Consider the following 18,255-nt stretch of genomic DNA (forward strand, 5'->3'; position numbering starts at 1 on the left):
CCCCTGTGCAGGTTTCCAGTGTAATTTTTGTTGACCAACGCTGTTTAACCCTTGCAGAACACCAGCTACTTATTCAAAATGATGATTCTGGGACCCATGCCCACTTTACTGCCCTATTTCTGCCCAAATCCTTGTTGGTCAAAAGAAATGGCAAGTGGATCATATGTAAGTGACCCCCCTGTGCGGGTTTCCAGTGTAATATTTTTTGACCAACGCTGTTTAACCCTTGCAGAACACCAGCTACTTATTCAAAATGATGATTCTGGGACCCATGCCCACTTTAGTGCCCTATTTCTGCCCAAATCCTTGTTGGTCAAAAGAAATGGCAAGTGGGTCATATGTAAGTGACCCCCCTGTGCGGGTTTCCAGTGTAATATTTGTTGACCAACGCTGTTTAACCCTTGCAGAACACCAGCTACTTATTCAAAATGATGATTCTGGGACCCATGCCCACTTTAGTGCCCTATTTCTGCCCAAATCCTTGTTGGTCAAAATAAATGGCAAGTGGTTCATATGTAAGTGACCCCCCTGTGCGGGTTTCCAGTGTAATATGTTTTGACCAACGCTGTTTAACCCTTGCAGGACACCAGCTACTTATTCAAAATGATATCTGGGACCCATGCCCATTTTTGTGCCCATTTTCTGCCCAAATCATTGTTGGTCAAAAGAAATTGCAAGTGGATCATATGTAGGCAACCCCCCTGTGTTGATTTCTGCAGTCAAATTTGTGGTCCATGATTCATTAACCCTTGTAATAGTGATTGTTCTGAATAAGAAGCTGGAGCTCGAATAAGAAGCTGGAGCTCGAATAAGAAGCTGGCCGAATAAGAAGCCAACTTCAGCCTCGTTTTTTTAACACAGGACTCCGGTTTGGAGAAATGTTGTAGTGAGCACTCTGCACGCTAGATGGCCGTATTACCCAGTGCATGATGTTCATGGTGCCCCTGAAACCGACGTGCATCTGGCAGGAAATGTCGTGTGTTCCCTCCTCTTCCTCGCCTGTTTTTTTTAATTTAGTAATGAAACTGTAAGAAACCTGCAGCACACATAAAGCTCCCTGCGGACTTGGGAGCCAGCATGTTGCCTGCGATACAGACGTGTCCCCGGCACTTGTTGGTATGTGAGAAGTCTAGCTTCCTGCAGGAGAAGTCGCGGCACGCAGCACACGTGGAGACACACTACTACAACTACTCCGTGAGTACCGGCTGTGCCCTGCTACGTTACCTGTCCTTCAGGATGTACAGTACTACTGCGGTTCCACGTGCACACTGTACATGGTGACACCTGCAGCGTGTGTATATACTGTGCCAATAGTACTTCGACACTGCCACATTTTGCATGTTACAGTAAGTATCTGCAAGTGCTGGTGCGTGTCCCCTTCCCCTGGTTGTGGGTGTAATGCATTGTGAGAACCTGCCCTTGGATGTGGGTGTAATTATGCATATGGGCGAAGTAAATATAGCACCTGATTAAACAGGAGCTGTGTGCACCCTCTAATGTGCTGCCTGCAGCTGTCCTTCTAATTCAGAAGCCCATTTCAAACTCTAGTCTGTGACTGCTGTCATCAGTGTGGTCCAGTAATTCGTATCATGTCTGGTGGTATCCCATATCATTATTGCATAGGAGGAAGACCTAGGGTGGTGATGGTGGAAATGTGCAGTTTTAACTGTCCGCAGGAGAGGGACCAGTGGGTTCGCAATTCATGATTCATGGGGGGAACTAACCATAGATGGTCCAGGTCATACACCAATAACTAGGTAAGGTTTTTGGCCACACGTGCGTTTATCAGGGTATGGGTAAAAACCGGACCAGGACAAGACCACTGGACATCAAATTCTGCAGTCCGGAGCTTGTACCGTCCGGTCCGGGGGGTGTCCTGTCTGGGGGGCTGCCTGTGACACCTGTCACCAGGGAGTGGAGGAGGGGGAGAATAAAGCCTCCCTGTATGGTCCAGGCATGTAGCAAAAACCGGACGGTCCGGACTACACAGGGAGGAAGCAATCCCCTTACCCATGTCCGTGATGATAGCTATCACAGGGAACCCCCTGACAAGTAACCCCCGGACTGGACACTACAAGCGCCGGACTGCAGATATTAATGTCCGGTCCGGGGTTTAGTCCAGGTCCGGTTTTTACATAGTCCCCATTTATCATGAAGCATTGGACCTCTCACATCAATAGTGAACCGTTGATGGCCATCCCTAGCAGTGTACTTTTGTAAGTGGGGAGTAATCTTACATTTGTAGGTTTTTAGCAATTCACAAAACTGTAACATGGGTAAAACAGAAATAAATGGTACTCTCTGGTTTAAGGGCACTAGTGTCCCTAAACCAGAAAATACCATTTCTTTGTTGTTGTTTTTCTGTGCTAAATCTCTCACTTGATTATACAGGATTTGGAATGCCAGTTATAAGAAATGCCAATTATCTGCACACATTCTACAGAAATAATAATAATAAATGATTTATTTGCAGTTTCTTATATAGCGCAGCATATTCCGTTGCGCATTACAATAATAATATATTTTACTGTGCAATCAAGTTTTTGTATTGTTCAGTGCATTTATTTCCTTTTTTGGGTTTCGTCAGTTGACTAAATAATGTACTTGATGTTCTATTAACCCCAAAAATAAAATGCCAACATACATAATTTTATTACATGCCATATTCTGCATGACCCTCGGTCTCCATTAACCATGTTCTATCTTACATATGTTTTTGTCAGTACCTTGGACAGAGGAGCTCAGTGAGAGAAGGCTGTAGGTATATGCAGATATACTGTAGTATATTAGACTGGAAACGGTACTGGAAACGGTACTTATGTATTATCTGGACTCCCATGTTAAATGCACCCCATTTTTTCATACCCCTACTATCCAACTACGCATGGAGTTGATTTTATATAGTGTGGTGAGCGCAGCGAGCCACCGTGCCCGAAGCGTGGCGAGGGGACGTGGTCTCATAAGAAAAACGGGAGTCCAGATATTACATAAGTACCCTGTAAACATTTATTTTTACTGACTCGTAGCTACTTGGTCTTTTACTATTGTGTTTATCCATTTTACTGCCAAATGACTGACCGAATCAGCACCCTAGCATAGTTAAAGGAAAACTTTTTTTTTTTTTTTGCACTCATAATTGTATTTTTAAATGCATTAGGTATCTATTTTGTTACCTGAATGTGGGCGTTTACCAGAAAAACTAAAGAATACTATTGATGGGTTTGGGGAATATTACCTGGTGAAGAGTTTACCACTGCATGAGTTCACAACACAAGAGTTTAATGACAAGTTTCTGAAGAAAGGTAATATAAATGTAAGCTCTAACGAGCAGGACCTTCTCTCCTCATGTGCTTTTCTTAGAATATATCTCTGCCACTGTTATAATTGCATGTGTCCACTGATGCAACCTGTCTTTTTTTTATTTACCATTTACTTAATTTGCATTTGTACTGTAAATCACTATTTTTCTTGTATTGTTCTTTGCTCATCTATGTATTGTCAGGCACTGCGGAACCCTTGTGGTGCCATATAAATAAACAATGATAATAATTTTGGAATTGATGTTTACGTAATGTTAAATGATCTTTTGTATGCTTTTAAAGAACTAATTAGCTACTCGTAACATTCACAAATATACATTATGCTTTGATGTAAGGCTGTATAAATTGCAGGAGATTGTAGGCAAATTAACCTAAAAAATGACAACTGATGCCATACATGGAAATCCTGTCAATTGATGTGAATGGATGCACATAACTAATGGTTTCTGGGGGAAAAAAAAAAAGTAATGTCTGGACTTTGAGAATTTTGAGAATGTGAAAATTAGTATTTGGGTTACAGTCTGTTTCCTCAGTTTTTATGATGGCAATTTGCCTTTACTGCAGAATATCACGAAGAGTGATCAGATCAATTGGATTTAATTTCTAAATCCTTTTTTGCCATGACCATAAACTTAATCCCCCAAAAATTCCACTGGATTTCAGCCCTGCTACAAATGGACCAACTAAAACCATGGTAGTGATTCTTTCTTTCATTAACACAGGTCAGAGTGTAGACCAGGACAAGGCTGATATCACTTTGTCATGCTAATTGAGGGCCTGATTCAGAGTTTATCACAAATGCAACATCTTTTTCAGATGGGCAAAACCTTGCACACTGCAGGTCAGGCAAATGTAACATGTGCAGAGTAAAGGCCCATACACACTACAAGAATATCTTTCCAATTTGGCTGGAATGAAAATCCTGGAAATATTTGGGAACAAATGACAATTGACCATTTGCTCCTAAATGTGGAAAACGGACAACAATGGTCATTCAGACAAATTGGTTCAATCAATTTATGCAGATTTTAACCATTCCCTAAGTTTTGGGAGCAAATGCTTGATTGTCATTTGTTCCTAAAAAAAGAAATTAGTGATTTTCATTCCAGCCAGCCAGATTGGAAAGATCATTTTATATTTTAAACTGACATCTAAATTACAGTGTAAAAATAAAGAAGCCAGTATCCTGCACAGAAACCAAATAACTCGCCCAAATCTCACTCTGCACATGTTACATTCTTCACACCTGCAGTGAACATGGTTTTGCCCATTTTGAGAGAGATTTTGCATTTGCCATCAACTTTGAATCGGGACATGAGTTAGAATAGCAGACTTAAATCTCTAAAAGGAGGGTGGTGTTATCCACACACTGCACAACAAACTATATTGGGTAGTTACCCACACACTGCAGTTTAGAAAGGGGGCCATTGGGACCCAGTGGAGGGCTCAGTGCACGGGACACATACATGAGAGAGGGAGAACATCAAATAGGGGCGACACTGACCATTAAGGGAGTGAGCTGAAGAGACTGATGGCTGAGTATAGGAGCGGTGCTGAGAGAGACCTCTGCACTGTCAGACTAAACCAAGGGCTGTGCTTAGTGTGTGTGAGAGAGGGGAGAGCAACTACTATGAGCAGAGCACCTGTTAGTGAGAAGATCAGCGGTATCAGATGAGGATAAAGGGAGGGCCCATAAAGCTCTGGTGAGGTTGGCCACAGACATCCCTTTACAGAGAGGCGGGGCCAATGCAGTGTGTGCGAGGAGAGTCTGAGCCACGCTAAAAGAAAACAAATGAACATGGCAGAGTAAGCACTTGTTGTGACCCAGTGCTGTTCGGACCGGATGCCTGTCAGTCCCTGAGAGCAAGTGTTCTGGCTGAAGGACATTTTGGATATGCGGCCGCTTGGAAGAGTGACATTGGTTGGAGGAACACCTGTTCGTACCCTGTCGGCACCAGAGGCGCGGCTTGCTGAGGTAACTGGCAGCAGACGGGACTGAGCGATGGGAGACGGCCTTCCCGTAGTGACTATCTAGATCAGGCATGCCCAAAGTCAGGCCCGGGGGCCAATTGCGGCCCGTGCTGTCATTTCAATTGGCCCGCAGCCTCCAGCTGGAAGCGGGCAGAGCATCAGATGTGGGAAGCACAGCACAGGACACTAAAGGTGGGGCCCGGCGAGCGTGCCTTTACCTTGCTGTCTGCTGCAGTGGGGAGGTGCCGGCCGCCACAGTCAGATGTTTTGGCATCCTACCCCTGCTGCTGCAATCGTATATCACCCTACTCCATAATCACAGTGATAGCAGTGTTTGGGAGGGGGGCAGCAAGGGGGAAGCTTGCTCCCGTAACATGCAGATTGGAGGAGGGCGGGAGCACAAGCATCTACTGTCCTTGCAGTGCCTAGTTTGCCTCTTTCCTCTGGCTCACACAAGGGGCTGGGAAACATACAGTGAAGGAGGGTCAGGCTGGGGGACATACAGTGAATGGAGGCAGTGATGGCCATTCAGAGAAGGGGGAGCAGGCTGGGGGACATACAGTGAATGGGGGCAGAGTGGGGTACATAGTGAATGGGAGTCATACAGTGAAGGAGGTTCAGGCTTGGGGACAAACAATGAAAGGCACTGATGGACATTAAAAGAAGGGGGGCAGGCTAGGGGACAGAGTGAATGGGGGCAGAGTGGGGGACATACAGTGAATGGGGGCAGAGTGGGGAATCCTTCTGATGTGATTAATGATTCAAAGAATGTCATGCTGAATGGTCGGCCCCCCACATTTTCACCTCACAAAATCTGGCCCTCGTCGCAAAAAGTTTGGAAACCCCTGATCTAGATAGAGGAGGAAACTGGAGGCACAGCTGAGGTGGACCCATGCGGATGCAGGCAGGGCTGTGGTTTAGTGCCTGCCTTTCCCTGTGGCCTTATTGGGAAGTGGCAGGGTCCTGAGGTGTGGCTGAGATAGGCTAGTTGGATACGAGACTGACTGACTGATAAGCCAGGCTGTGGGGTGGAGCAGGACTGGGGTTATACTTCTCCTGTTCGGGACACTCACACAACCCAGAGGCACGGCTGGGAAATAGTGACAGGAGTAGAGCTGAGGTACATGGAGGCAGTGAGTAACGGAGGCGGGCTGTGAGGGAGTTTGAATTTGCCAGAATACATTTTATTTACATAAATTGATAGACCACATTCATCAAAAATTTATAGATATAGACTGGTTAGTTTCTCCTATATAAGACTATCCTCACTTCATTGAGAGAATTCCAGTGTTTTGCGTGCCTGCAGCCACTAGATGCCGCCCCATGGAGCAATTCAAAAGATGCTCTATTCCGGCACGCACAGCTGCCAGCACTGACATTAATTCTATGTTTCATCATTTTAAGGTAATCCTAATTAAGGTGTGTTCTGATTAGTGTGGTAATATCACACTCATTACAGTTGAATTGTTCATTAATCAATTATTTACTTTTAGTCGTACTGATGCGCCTGATTTATATGTATTAATTGTTTCATCATTTTGACTGGCTGGAAACTATAGGATTGTAATTAAATTTCATTATCTATCACTTTCCTATACTCTTGTTGTAATGTGTGTATAGCACCTAATCTGTCCTTTAATGAAAAACATAATTTTAAACCTGTCCAATTGCTAAAATGGGATACTATGGCATATATTCAATGCCGTGGGCGAGCGGTGACTGCGAGCAGGACTTTTTGCTGGCAGTCACCGCTCACCCTGTCAGTATTCAACTGACCCCCCCTCATACGCAAATTCCCCCTCGCTCCGTTTTTTGAGCGAGGGGGAATTTGCGAATGTGCCTCCAAAAGCTGCGAGAATCGAGGCTAATTACAGCGAGTTTGCTGCACTAGCCTCGGCTCTTGCAGTTTAGGGGAATCCTCGCCGTTCTGTGACGGCGAGGATTCCCCCGGAACGTTGCATAGTGCGAGCGGCCGGCGCGGGGGTTAAACTGCGAGGATCACTGGTTTTCTGTGATCCTCGCAGTTTAACCCCCTCGCCGGCCGCTCGCACCGGCATTGAATACATGCCTATGTCTCACCAATGTATAGTAATGTCATTGTAGAGAAATGTATTCTGTTGCTAGGCAAACAAACCACTGAATGTGTCTAGCTGTTCATCAAATAATAATGCTGGCTAGGTAAGGCGTGGTATACAGTACTGACAATAGGAATATAAGCTTCATCACTTAATGTTTAGATGACCATTTCATGCATTTTTTTTTTTCTATAGGCTTGTTTTATGCATTGTCATACAACACAAGGATTGATCAAGATAATGTTGCAGCTTTGCTTCCAACAGGTATCTTTTGTGTACATTTTGCAAGTTCTATTGATAATGAAAGTGACGTTTCATGAATAAATAATACAATGTTGTGATATTTTAAACTAAATGGGAATTTAACATTGTAGTAAGAGAGGTGAGAATGCATCACATAAATGGTAATCCTGTTTTACATGCAAATACATAAAATAAATGTATTCAATCTGAAAACTCAATAAAATAACATTTAAAGACTTTAGGCCAAATGCAATATCCTGTGATTTGAGTGAGTCGCACAATTCTGGCCAAGTTAGTTGCTAGATTTACAGTTGTAAGGTTTGAAAATGAAGACCAGCTTGCCACAAATTGGGGGCTACGACAAATGAACTTGTTGAGCCAAACAATCAAAATGTAGCAAAGGTAATCATTAATGGGTGAAAAGTAGTTATAGGTAGAAATTTATGTTGTCCAAATTATTTGACAGATAGTGGCTTCCATCTATAGGGTGTATTCAATGACTTTTGTGAGCTGTGCTCGCTGTCATAGCTCGCACGGTCAGTATTTAACTGACCCCCCCCCCCCCTCTGCACATGCCGTTTACACCTCGCTAGGTTTTTGTAGCAACTGGGAAACAGCATGTGTGGTTGCTAAAACAGTGAGGCTCGCGGCTAAATGCAGCAGGCTCTAGGTATTAGCCGCGAGTCTTGCTGTTTGTGGGAATCCACGCTGTCCTCGGACAGCGAGGTTTCCCTCGGAACATCGAATAGGGTGAGCGGCCGGCACGCAGGTTAAACGGCGAGGCCCGCTGTTTAACCCCCTCGCCGACCGCATTGAATACAGCCCTATGAAATACACCGCTCCTGACTTGATAGCTTGTGTGTGTTTATGAATTCCACATCCACTCGTTAGATTTAGCACCTACAGTATGATGCGTTTATTTTGTGTGTGTGTGTGTGTGTGTGTGTGTGTGGTGCACAACGTGTGTGCGTTGTGTGGTATATGTATATCCCCAATTATTTATAATTGTTTAAAGCCTCCTCCATAATGTTAGACTGTGTTTGCATTCATACTCAATGACAGCAATAAAATCAGGCGTGGTGTTTTTCCTTCGTCATCTGTCCCAGATCGTTTATCTTTTTTCCAGATAATCAATCTTGGTAAATTTAACCTCTGGTGTTTTTTTTTATTTCGAAGTGAAATATTCCCCAAAAAATTGGCTTTGAGGTGCACGCCACTGTATCCAGAGGTACCTTGTTGTGGAATTTGGCAGCTCTGAGTACCATGGTGTGTCAGCAATGCGACACACACACTCTTCAACGTTTATTATATAGATGTTGACTTTAATAAAAGCACATTTGAGGTTGGTTTCACTTTGTTTTATTGTTTGTATTGTTCCCAGGAAAACTTATTGTATCTGTAGACAAAGACACCTATGAGGAGTTGGGTCTACAGGGCAAACCTTCTCTCTACGCTGGAAAAAATGCCATGCGATATAGTAAGTTTAACCAGTGTTGGTGTTTTGCGTACTCGAGGACCTAGGTTAATTTACCCATAATTCAAAGAGAACTTTAACATTTCACATTACAGTTGTTACTATTGACCTGACCGATGTTCTCTCTCCTGATGGCAAGAAATTCCAGCGCATGCGATGGGCCTTAACGGAGAAAAAACCTTTGGCATTTGATTTTCTTGTTGCATGGGATAATACAGGTAAATAAACTACTATTGTTAGGTAACCTGACTTAAGCATGGAATGTCCAACTTCATTTTAACTTTTTTTATTTAATGATAGTCCGTCAACTACAATATTGTTTTTCATGGTTCTGTAAGACTATTTTGTATACTTTTAGTAAGTTGGTGCCATGGCTCATATGCTATTGGTATTTTTGTAGAGTACTGGCTTTGTGCCAGCGCAAATAGGGTAAGGGCACTATGGCATTTTGTGGGGACAACAGCTTTGGAACAAAATTTAATTTATATTATTACATTATTTGTATGACACAGAGGGAGATGTATAAGAAATACAAGGTACTTATATGTTGGGTGCCCACTAAGCTATTTGCTTAGTTTTCCACGTACGCTCGACACGCTTCGGGCTCGGTGGCTCGCTGCACTATATAAATGGTGAAAGCCTTTTTTAAGTCCTTTTTTTACCCTTTGTGAAATTGTCAAAATAGGGGTGAAAATTGCCAAGCAAACATTTATTCATCATATTGACCGCTAAGGTTTACCTTTTTATATAGAAAATATAATTTTTTTTTATCTTGAATTTATATAACAGATGTGAGTGATGCTGGCATTTTTATCAGTTATTTTGCACAACTCACACAGATGTTGGCACTCAAAGGTTCAAATACACCATTCAAGTTCTAAATATTGAACTTTCTTGCTTTTTATCCTACTTTTTATATTCCAAATTGTAAGTGACCATAAATTTTTTTTTAAATATTCATACAATATTCAGTCTGCTGGTGCTCATTCGTTTGTTCTCTTACAAATATATAATTCATTTAATTATAATTATGTCCAAAGCATGTTGACATGACCATGTCTGTGGTGGAATCACAACATGGGCCTACTGTTACTTGGTGGACTTATGAATGTAAATAATTACATGTTTGTTTTTCAGATTCACCATCTATTATATCTTACTTTTCAAAATACACTGTCAAGAAGTGTCCGCTTGAGATTAGTTCTAGTGTTTTTAGGGATTTACATTGCCCGGTGTTAAAGAGTGGAGAATTACATGGGAAAGAGGAAGAATCCTGTAGTGCTGTGGAGCTTTTTGAATGGTTGGGTGCTGTAAGCAATAATATTGACTGGTAGGTACACACCTGTGCTGAGAATTTTCATTATTGTCTAAATTATAGAAGCAACTAAGAAAATATATCCTATGGGCCTGATTCTGAACTACCTGAACAAACAATGTAAGGGGTGTAAATATCTTTATTTTTGCATACAGAGTATATACACAATCTGCTTTTATATGTAGCTTAATACTGGATGGCTTTGTTACACTACAATTTTTTTGACATACACCTCAAATCTAAATCCCTGCACATTTTTAATCTACCATGGTACAACATTTCTTACTTTATTCCCCATTCAGAATTGGGCCCTATGCTGTAGACGTATGTTTATGAAGATTGAATGAAACTTCATTAAGTCAGGCCAGGATAATCGACATATGTAGCGATTTCTGAAGATCTACTAGTGTATGTAAGCATGCGCTCGCCATGCTTTGGGCACGGTGCCTCTCTATGCTTGGCACACTATTTTATTCTCCCGCCACGTTCTAGTGGATGGTAGGGCATGAAATACTGTCTGTCGGCGCAAAAAAAGTGAAAAACCCCATGTCAACCTTTTGACTGTCGACCTAACCCATGCTGACCATCAGTCATGTTGGCCTAATGCTTGTCAACCTAGAGACTGTATACCCTTATGGGTGGCTTTATGAATCTCGTACAATAGGATATTTACATGACCACACCCATTTAGACATGCTTGGCATTCTATTTTATCCCCAAACTCCCTCCCCTCAAATAACATCTTTACTATGTCATGAAAGATATGTCTACAAATTTCTTGTAACTTCATCGACTATGGGACAGTCTTTGCTGTACATACTTTCCGTACAGTCTAAAACATGACTGATGGGAAATGGCATTTATTAAGTGTACTATACTTCCTGCGGTAACACTTTGTCCTCTTTTATAACAATTAATGTCAGATACAAAAATCCTCACTATAAAACAAAAACACCCACTATCCTTGCCAGTAACATTAAAGCTTCTATATTTAGTTACATCTACTGTATATTATGTCAGTGATTTTATTTTTTCTGCCACAGTACTTGCTGATTTATGCCATCTTCTAATAGTAAAAATATGACTTGCAATGAGCTATGCAATTTTGACTATATAGTAAAAATTGGCTAGCAAGTTAGCTAGAATTGCACCTTGTGTACACAGCATTTCCACTGCGGCCGAGAGTGATGTGTGGCATCACTATCACCTGCCAAAAAGGACTGTCTAGGGCATAGCCCAAATGGGCCATGGGCTTAGTTCAAATCTGCATAGTCAAAATCACCTTGCCTATGCCAGTGTTGTACTCCCCTTTTAAAATGTTTGGTAGTCTCTCTTCATTCACATTTCATGCACTGCCTTTGTTGGTACAGTAAGTCCTCGGTGCAGCTGTACCGTTGTTTTGATTCTCAAGGACCATTGTTTTAGTACAGTTTGAATATGGTCTATATAATAGTGCTAAAACATTTTGATCTTACCCAAAGATGTGTTCTTACGTAAAAATTTGTCCTCCTATACCTATCATTTATATGCCCTTTGGCGTGAGACGCCCAGTGTGACTGAGATGCCCCTGAAAGGTGTGTTGTACCTTTTACTATTTTTTCTTAGACCGAGAAGTTGATAGAAAAGAAGCTAATTTTGTCAGGGCACTTCACAAATATTCAAATAATTTAATTTAGCATAATAAAATAGACAAAAACTACATATAAAACACAAAATAACATAGTGTACATCCAGTGTAATCAATTCCCACGCAGTTGTCCTTCAAAAATCAATATCAAATTAACTTCAATGAGCTGGTTCTGTGATCGTCAGTCAGGCAAAGTAATTTTAGTAAATCATTATATTTTACATGTATTGTGGATTTCAAATAATCCTTAGATGAGGACACTCTTTATGCGTATCCGGACCATTTATGTAATCACCTTGCCATGAAGTATTTATAGTGTGCATTAATATTTTTAGACTGATCCTTCATCAGGTTTTTAGTGAACACTGTCTTTCAAGGTAGATACAAAGTGGAAAAAGAGTGGTATCCTAGTAGAAAAAGATATACAAACTGGTGTGGAACAACTGCTGTATCATACGTTATTAGTATTAAATACCATATGAGTGTTTTCCGCTTAACCAATTTTATATATTAATAGGAAAAGGGTTTAGGTAGGTGCAGTAGGAAATTGGTCTTTACAGAATTAGCCACAAACATCTGCTGTTCCCCTTGTGAATTTAACAGCAGGAGGGGTATTGTGTATAAACATGATAACACTCCCATCTGTGTTTCTTTACATGTTGCAGATGTAGTTAACACCTCTGTAAGTGTACTTTAGCTGCAGGGGAATTAGGCAAGCAATCAAGCCACGGACCACTGTGTCCACACAGATACTGCACACACAAATGGCCAGTGTAATCTTTTCAGGTAGTTTTGTCGCTCCCAGTAGTTTTCTTTGTGGACTTTATGAACCTGTCAGATACCAGGTTTAGAATTTGGTGCAACTTTGTACATTACACTCAAAACCAAGTTTTTTTAAGTGACAGAATAATTTCCTGCAGAGTGAAAATATCTTGTACCTGTCTGAAGTGATATTTTAGCTTCACTTGCATTTTAAACCCTTTTCTAACTTACATGGTTTGCTTTATTCATATTGTTCAAGCAATAATGATTCATCTAACTTCACATCAAGCTTTTGCTGTCCAGAGCCTAACAACATAGTCGACCAAGCACATTTATGCACGATTACTGGATTCCTAACTCCGGTGAAGATACAGCAGCTGATACAGCATCTGTGGTAAGATGTATAGACATGTATATCAATTATAAGTGCATGTTGCTAAATGGATTATAAATGAAGGGCAATCGTTTGTGTATGCCAGTGATGGCTAACCTCGACACTCCAGTTGTTGTTGAACTACTCATCCTAGCATGGTCTGCTACAGTTTTGCTATTTGGCCATGGTAAAAATGATGTAGAGCATGCTGGGATGTGTAGTTCAACAACAGCTGGAGTGTTGAGGTTAGCCATCACTGGTGTACGTGAACTCTAATGGCTTACATTTTGTAAGTCACACTTCTGATAGACCTCAATTTATGGAAAGTATGTTCCTTATAGGCAAATCATTATTGAACCTTAATTCCGCTCTGTTCTCTTGGAATGGCAAATTGTATATTTTCAGCTGCAGTATACATTAGTAACGCTGTTCCACCAATACATATGTCCCTACTTTCCTAAATATTCTTCGGGCATAGGAGTTGCACTTATTTTCAGTTTTATACAGATGTAGTCTCAATGTGCAGAGGGTGTCTACTGCATTATATCATATCAGTATTTTTGGGACCAGCAGCTTGTGTGCACCATTTTCCTACATTTGGGTTAGTGCCACCTACTGTACCTCCTGTTTCTTACACAGATGTAGCCACGGTCATAATTGCAGCCCAAATAGCCATATCTGACTTCCATGGCGATTGTTGCAATCCTGTTTCCATGCATGTTTGTCCAATTCGCTCCTTTTGCTCCCAGAAAGGCATTGAGCGGTGATGTCACATAATTGCCTATTCCATTCTGTGGCTGCTATTTTGGCGAGACAAACAACCATGCGCATCCGGATCACGGTAGGGGTGACCGTGGCTACATCTGCATTAAACCTTTTTTAATGTTGTTGACAGACTCCCTTTCACAGCATTGGAATTTATACTTAAAAAGCATGTTTGTTTTTAATTAAATGTGCAGTAGCTTTATACTGTATAAAAAAATTAATCACTTTCCAAGCTTTTGAAAATAAGAATTTTTGTGAAGCATTTACTTAAAGCCTCCAGTGGGCATACTGTTAGAGGGGATTCAGTATGAAATCCTGGCATTCAAAATCCCGATAAGGGGGGCACGTGGATCGCCCCCCCTTGCGGGCTCGCTGCGCTCGCCACGCAGCAGGCCTGGTGCCTCGCTACGCTAATTTATTCTCCCTCCAGGGGTGTCGTGGACACCCACGGAGGGAGAAACTGTCGGGATTCCGGTGTCTGGATTCTGAACGCCAAGATTTAAACTGCATCCCGTTAGAGGCAATGTTACATTTTGTTTTAATAGTGTTATTCTGGTATATTATATAACTTGCTGTCATACCACCCCCAAAATAATACATAAATGTCAATAAATCAATAGAAATTGAGTCTTCCATTTCCAAAATGCTTGGGATCAGAAGTATTTTATATATGAGAGGTTTTCTATATTTGGAATATTTGCATACCATAATGAGGAAGTTCATCGTCCCTCAGAAGCTGTTGCTCCTCTTTTACTCAATTGTTAGGTCTGTGCTAAGCTCCTCTATCATGGTCTAGTATGGGTCCACCAGTGAGGGGGACAGACACAAACTACAACAGGTGGTGAGGAAAGCTGAAAAGATCATAGGTACCGACCTACCTCCTGTTCAGGACTTGTACTTGTCCACAGTCAAGAAACGTACCAGTAAAATAGTAGAAGACCATCTGCATCCTGGCCACGACCTACTCAAAATGCTTCCATCTAGCAGACTCTTCATAGCCATCCCTGTAAAGTCTACAGGAAGCTTATAAAGCTACTTTCCCCAAGCAGTCCACCTACTGAACAATTCTAGCATGGCTCCAAATTAATAACTGTAAAGTGATACACACTGTGCTCTACTTTGTCTATTTATATTTTATACTCTCCCCCTGTTATGCTGTCTCTTGGCAGTTGCATTGTTCCTAGTATACAAAGTATAATAAAGCAGATTCTGATACCATGGGGATATATTTTATAATCTTGTGCTCTAAACAAAGCTTTGTACAGTGAACCATCCGAAAGCAAAGATGTCACAATCTCAATCGCACTCCAAAAAATAGTATTGGATACTCAACCCTGTGTCAACCGTTCCATCTCCAAAAGAGTATATTTCAAAGATACTGATTTTCGGCTTGGAGGGCTGGATTTAAAAGGGGAATAATACTACTCTTAACCCTTTAAGTGGCAATTTCGCTGTGAGATTATAAAAATATCCTGTAAAAATGCCACATGTTCTATAAATTCAAATAAAAAATGTTGTGTAAAAAGACTAATTCCTATATAAGGTAAACCTTACAGGTCATTATGATGTTTAAAACTGTTTGCATGTCAATTTTAACACATTTTGACAAATTCACTTGTCACTCAAAGGGTTAAAACAAGCCCTTTCTGGTATTACTACTCGACTTTCTAAACACAATCCTCTAAACCACAAAGAATCAGTAGTATTGAAAAAAAACAATCGATAGTAAATACACTCCATATACAGTACACTACTCTGTCAAATTGATCCCAGTCTTGGCGAAAAGATCCTGGAGGGGTTTGCATAATAATGCAGAAATATTATTTTGCTGTTTTTGAACTTTATGGGGTATATATTTTAAATTGCATCAGTTTGTATATTATAACTTTTTTTTTTTTTATTGTAGTGATTATTTTGATGAACCAAAGTTCAATCAATGGGTGTCTGTTATGGTACATGGATTTGCAGACAGTCCTGTATCTTGGAGAGAATGTGAACATGGCTACTTTAAAGGTGGCGAAAATTTATACAGTTTTATTGTCTTCAGCAATAAAGACTACTGGATGCATATGGCTGTTGGAACACATGATGGTTGCCCTCCTTAATTAAGACTTTTAACATAATTTATTAATAATATGTTATGTAGATTACTATGCCATTTGGAATGGAACTGAATTTTTTTTCATTAATAGAAATTAAAATGTAGCACAAATTATTTAATAAAGAGTACATAAATTAAGCTTTTACTTAAAAAATTTTATGATTTTTCTTTAAGTCAAAGTCCTTTTGAACGCAAGGCCTGATTTTCATTAAAAAAAATTTAATAAAAAAACTTTTTTGATGTGAGCATGCACATACCGCATTTTCTGCATGTGCTCACATTTCCTCCTTAGCCACAGCATGTTTGACAGCATGGCTAATAGTTTTGATAATTACACAAATATTACATTTCAAAGTCTTTGCCTCAGTTTTCGTGATGACAATTTGTATATACTGCAGAATATCATAAAAAGAGTGATCAGATGAATTGCAAAGTCCCTCAAACCGAGATATTCTGCAAAAGGTACAGGGATTGCACTGCTAGGGACTGGGGTTATGTAATATTATTATTATTATTATTTTTTTTTTTTTATACCCTTAAAATTTTTGCTGAATTTATAAAAAATGCTTTTCTGTAGAAGGAAAGGTGAGCGCTACCATCAGTCCTGTGTCATGCCAACAGTAACTTCCCTACGATCTGTAACAATATTAGAACAAAGGGGGAAAGAGAAAGACAAAAGGGAAGAAAAATACAAAATAAAAAAAGTATGAATTGCAAATATACATTGTGAAACTCAAAAAATTAGTATCAGAATATCGTACAAAAGTTCATTTATTTAAGTAATTCTACTTAAAAGGTTAATTAATTATATAGACTCCTTGCATGCAAAGTGAGATATTTCAAGCCTTTATTTGTTAGAATTTGGATGATTACGGTTTACAGTTTATAAATCCAAAATTTGAATATTGTGAAAAGGTTCAATATTGTAGGTTTAAAGTGCCACACTCTAATCAGCTAATTAATTTAAAACAGATGTCTAAAATTTTAACAATCCACAAATACCAAGGCGCAAAATAAAAATATATAATAATTCTGTGTCTTTTTGTTAGATACCACTCCTTTCCAGTTATAGTTTTGAGGTGGGGACCTGACACGCTGGGCAGCTGTCCATGTGGGTTCTCAAACCATGTAAAAGAAACAAAGTGCAACCAATGTGATGTATTGTTTATACAATGTTGTGTATATTCTTTAATTTAATGGCGTACCCAACTCACAACTTTGTGGAGCTGACATGCCTAGCTCACATACCCTCACTCACACAAAGTGGGGTTAGATGTAAAATTTTTTAAAGCTATCACTATCCTAGATTCTGCAGGAATGGAACCCTTCACCCCCTCTGAATAAGCAACCCGGATGGTGTAGGTGTACCTACTCACGTTTTTCAGGCATATTAAGGTCTCTTTGTGTGGTCAAATTCTTTGACTCCAGAAAGACTTCACTGATAGATGTGCTCTCCACATAGTGTGGAAAAAAATAAAAATGTTTTATGTAGACTTGTACAATGACCATTTATTTCTGACACCTTAGTGAGGGTGAAATTTATGGAAAGGTGATGGGCATACCTGAGCTCACATGGATATAGTTGCTAAACCACCTATATGGGTATCTTAGTTTCTTTTAATCATAGTGGATCTTATATTGTGTACTCCAACTTTACTTTTTGAGGAAAATTGGGAAGTCAACATCCCTAAAGTCAACCACATAAAGCTACCTTGATGAGCTTTGAATAATCCACAGATAAAGTGAGTTTGGGTATGCAATATAAAATCCACTATGATTAAATGAAACCATGATATGCTTTTGAAACCTTGCTTATTGTAAGTAAAGTACGCACATTCAGAACAAGTGATCCGTAAAGAAGGTGGAGGTTCCTACCTTGTCCAAAAAAATATACCCATATAGGCGATTTTAGCAAACTATGTGGTGAGCACATCTATTAATGAAGTCTTTTTCGGAGTCAAACAATTTGACCACACATATGCCTGGGAAAAAAAACAAAAAACATTTCCAATGTGAGTAGGGTACGCATACTCCATCCGGGTTGCTCATTCAGAGGGGGTGAAGAGTTCAATTCCTGCAAAATCTAGGATAAAGATACCTTTTTTAAGCTTACATCTAACCCCACTTTGTGTGAGTGAGGGTACGCCGAACCATTTCACAACCCCTGTCTTCTAAAATAAACGTATAAGAAAAATTTGAAGTAATAACACAGATCTTTTTATATTCTTC

General features: G+C 40.2%; 1 protein-coding gene across 2 annotated transcripts; it reads left to right on the forward strand.

Moving 5' to 3' along the window:
- Window positions 1-886: 886 nt before the first annotated feature.
- RPP40 (ribonuclease P/MRP subunit p40) lies at window positions 887-16,164 on the forward strand. 2 transcript variants are annotated; one of them, XM_083188001.1, is made up of 8 exons: window positions 887-1,194; window positions 3,158-3,302; window positions 7,562-7,630; window positions 8,991-9,086; window positions 9,179-9,301; window positions 10,221-10,413; window positions 13,047-13,181; window positions 15,832-16,164. In XM_083188001.1, exons 1-8 carry the CDS (start codon window positions 1,078-1,080, stop codon window positions 16,028-16,030), a joined length of 1,077 nt encoding a protein of 358 aa, XP_083044127.1. In that variant the 5' UTR covers window positions 887-1,077; the 3' UTR covers window positions 16,031-16,164. The 2 variants fall into 2 exon arrangements, with proteins under 2 accessions (XP_083044127.1, XP_083044128.1); XM_083188002.1 differs by lacking the exon at window positions 887-1,194 and adding an exon at window positions 1,205-1,346.
- Window positions 16,165-18,255: the final 2,091 nt, after the last annotated feature.

Source organism: Crinia signifera, chromosome 5 (genome assembly GCF_055691185.1).
Source record: "Crinia signifera chromosome 5, ASM5569118v1, whole genome shotgun sequence".
NCBI classification, from domain to species: Eukaryota; Metazoa; Chordata; class Amphibia; order Anura; family Myobatrachidae; genus Crinia; species Crinia signifera.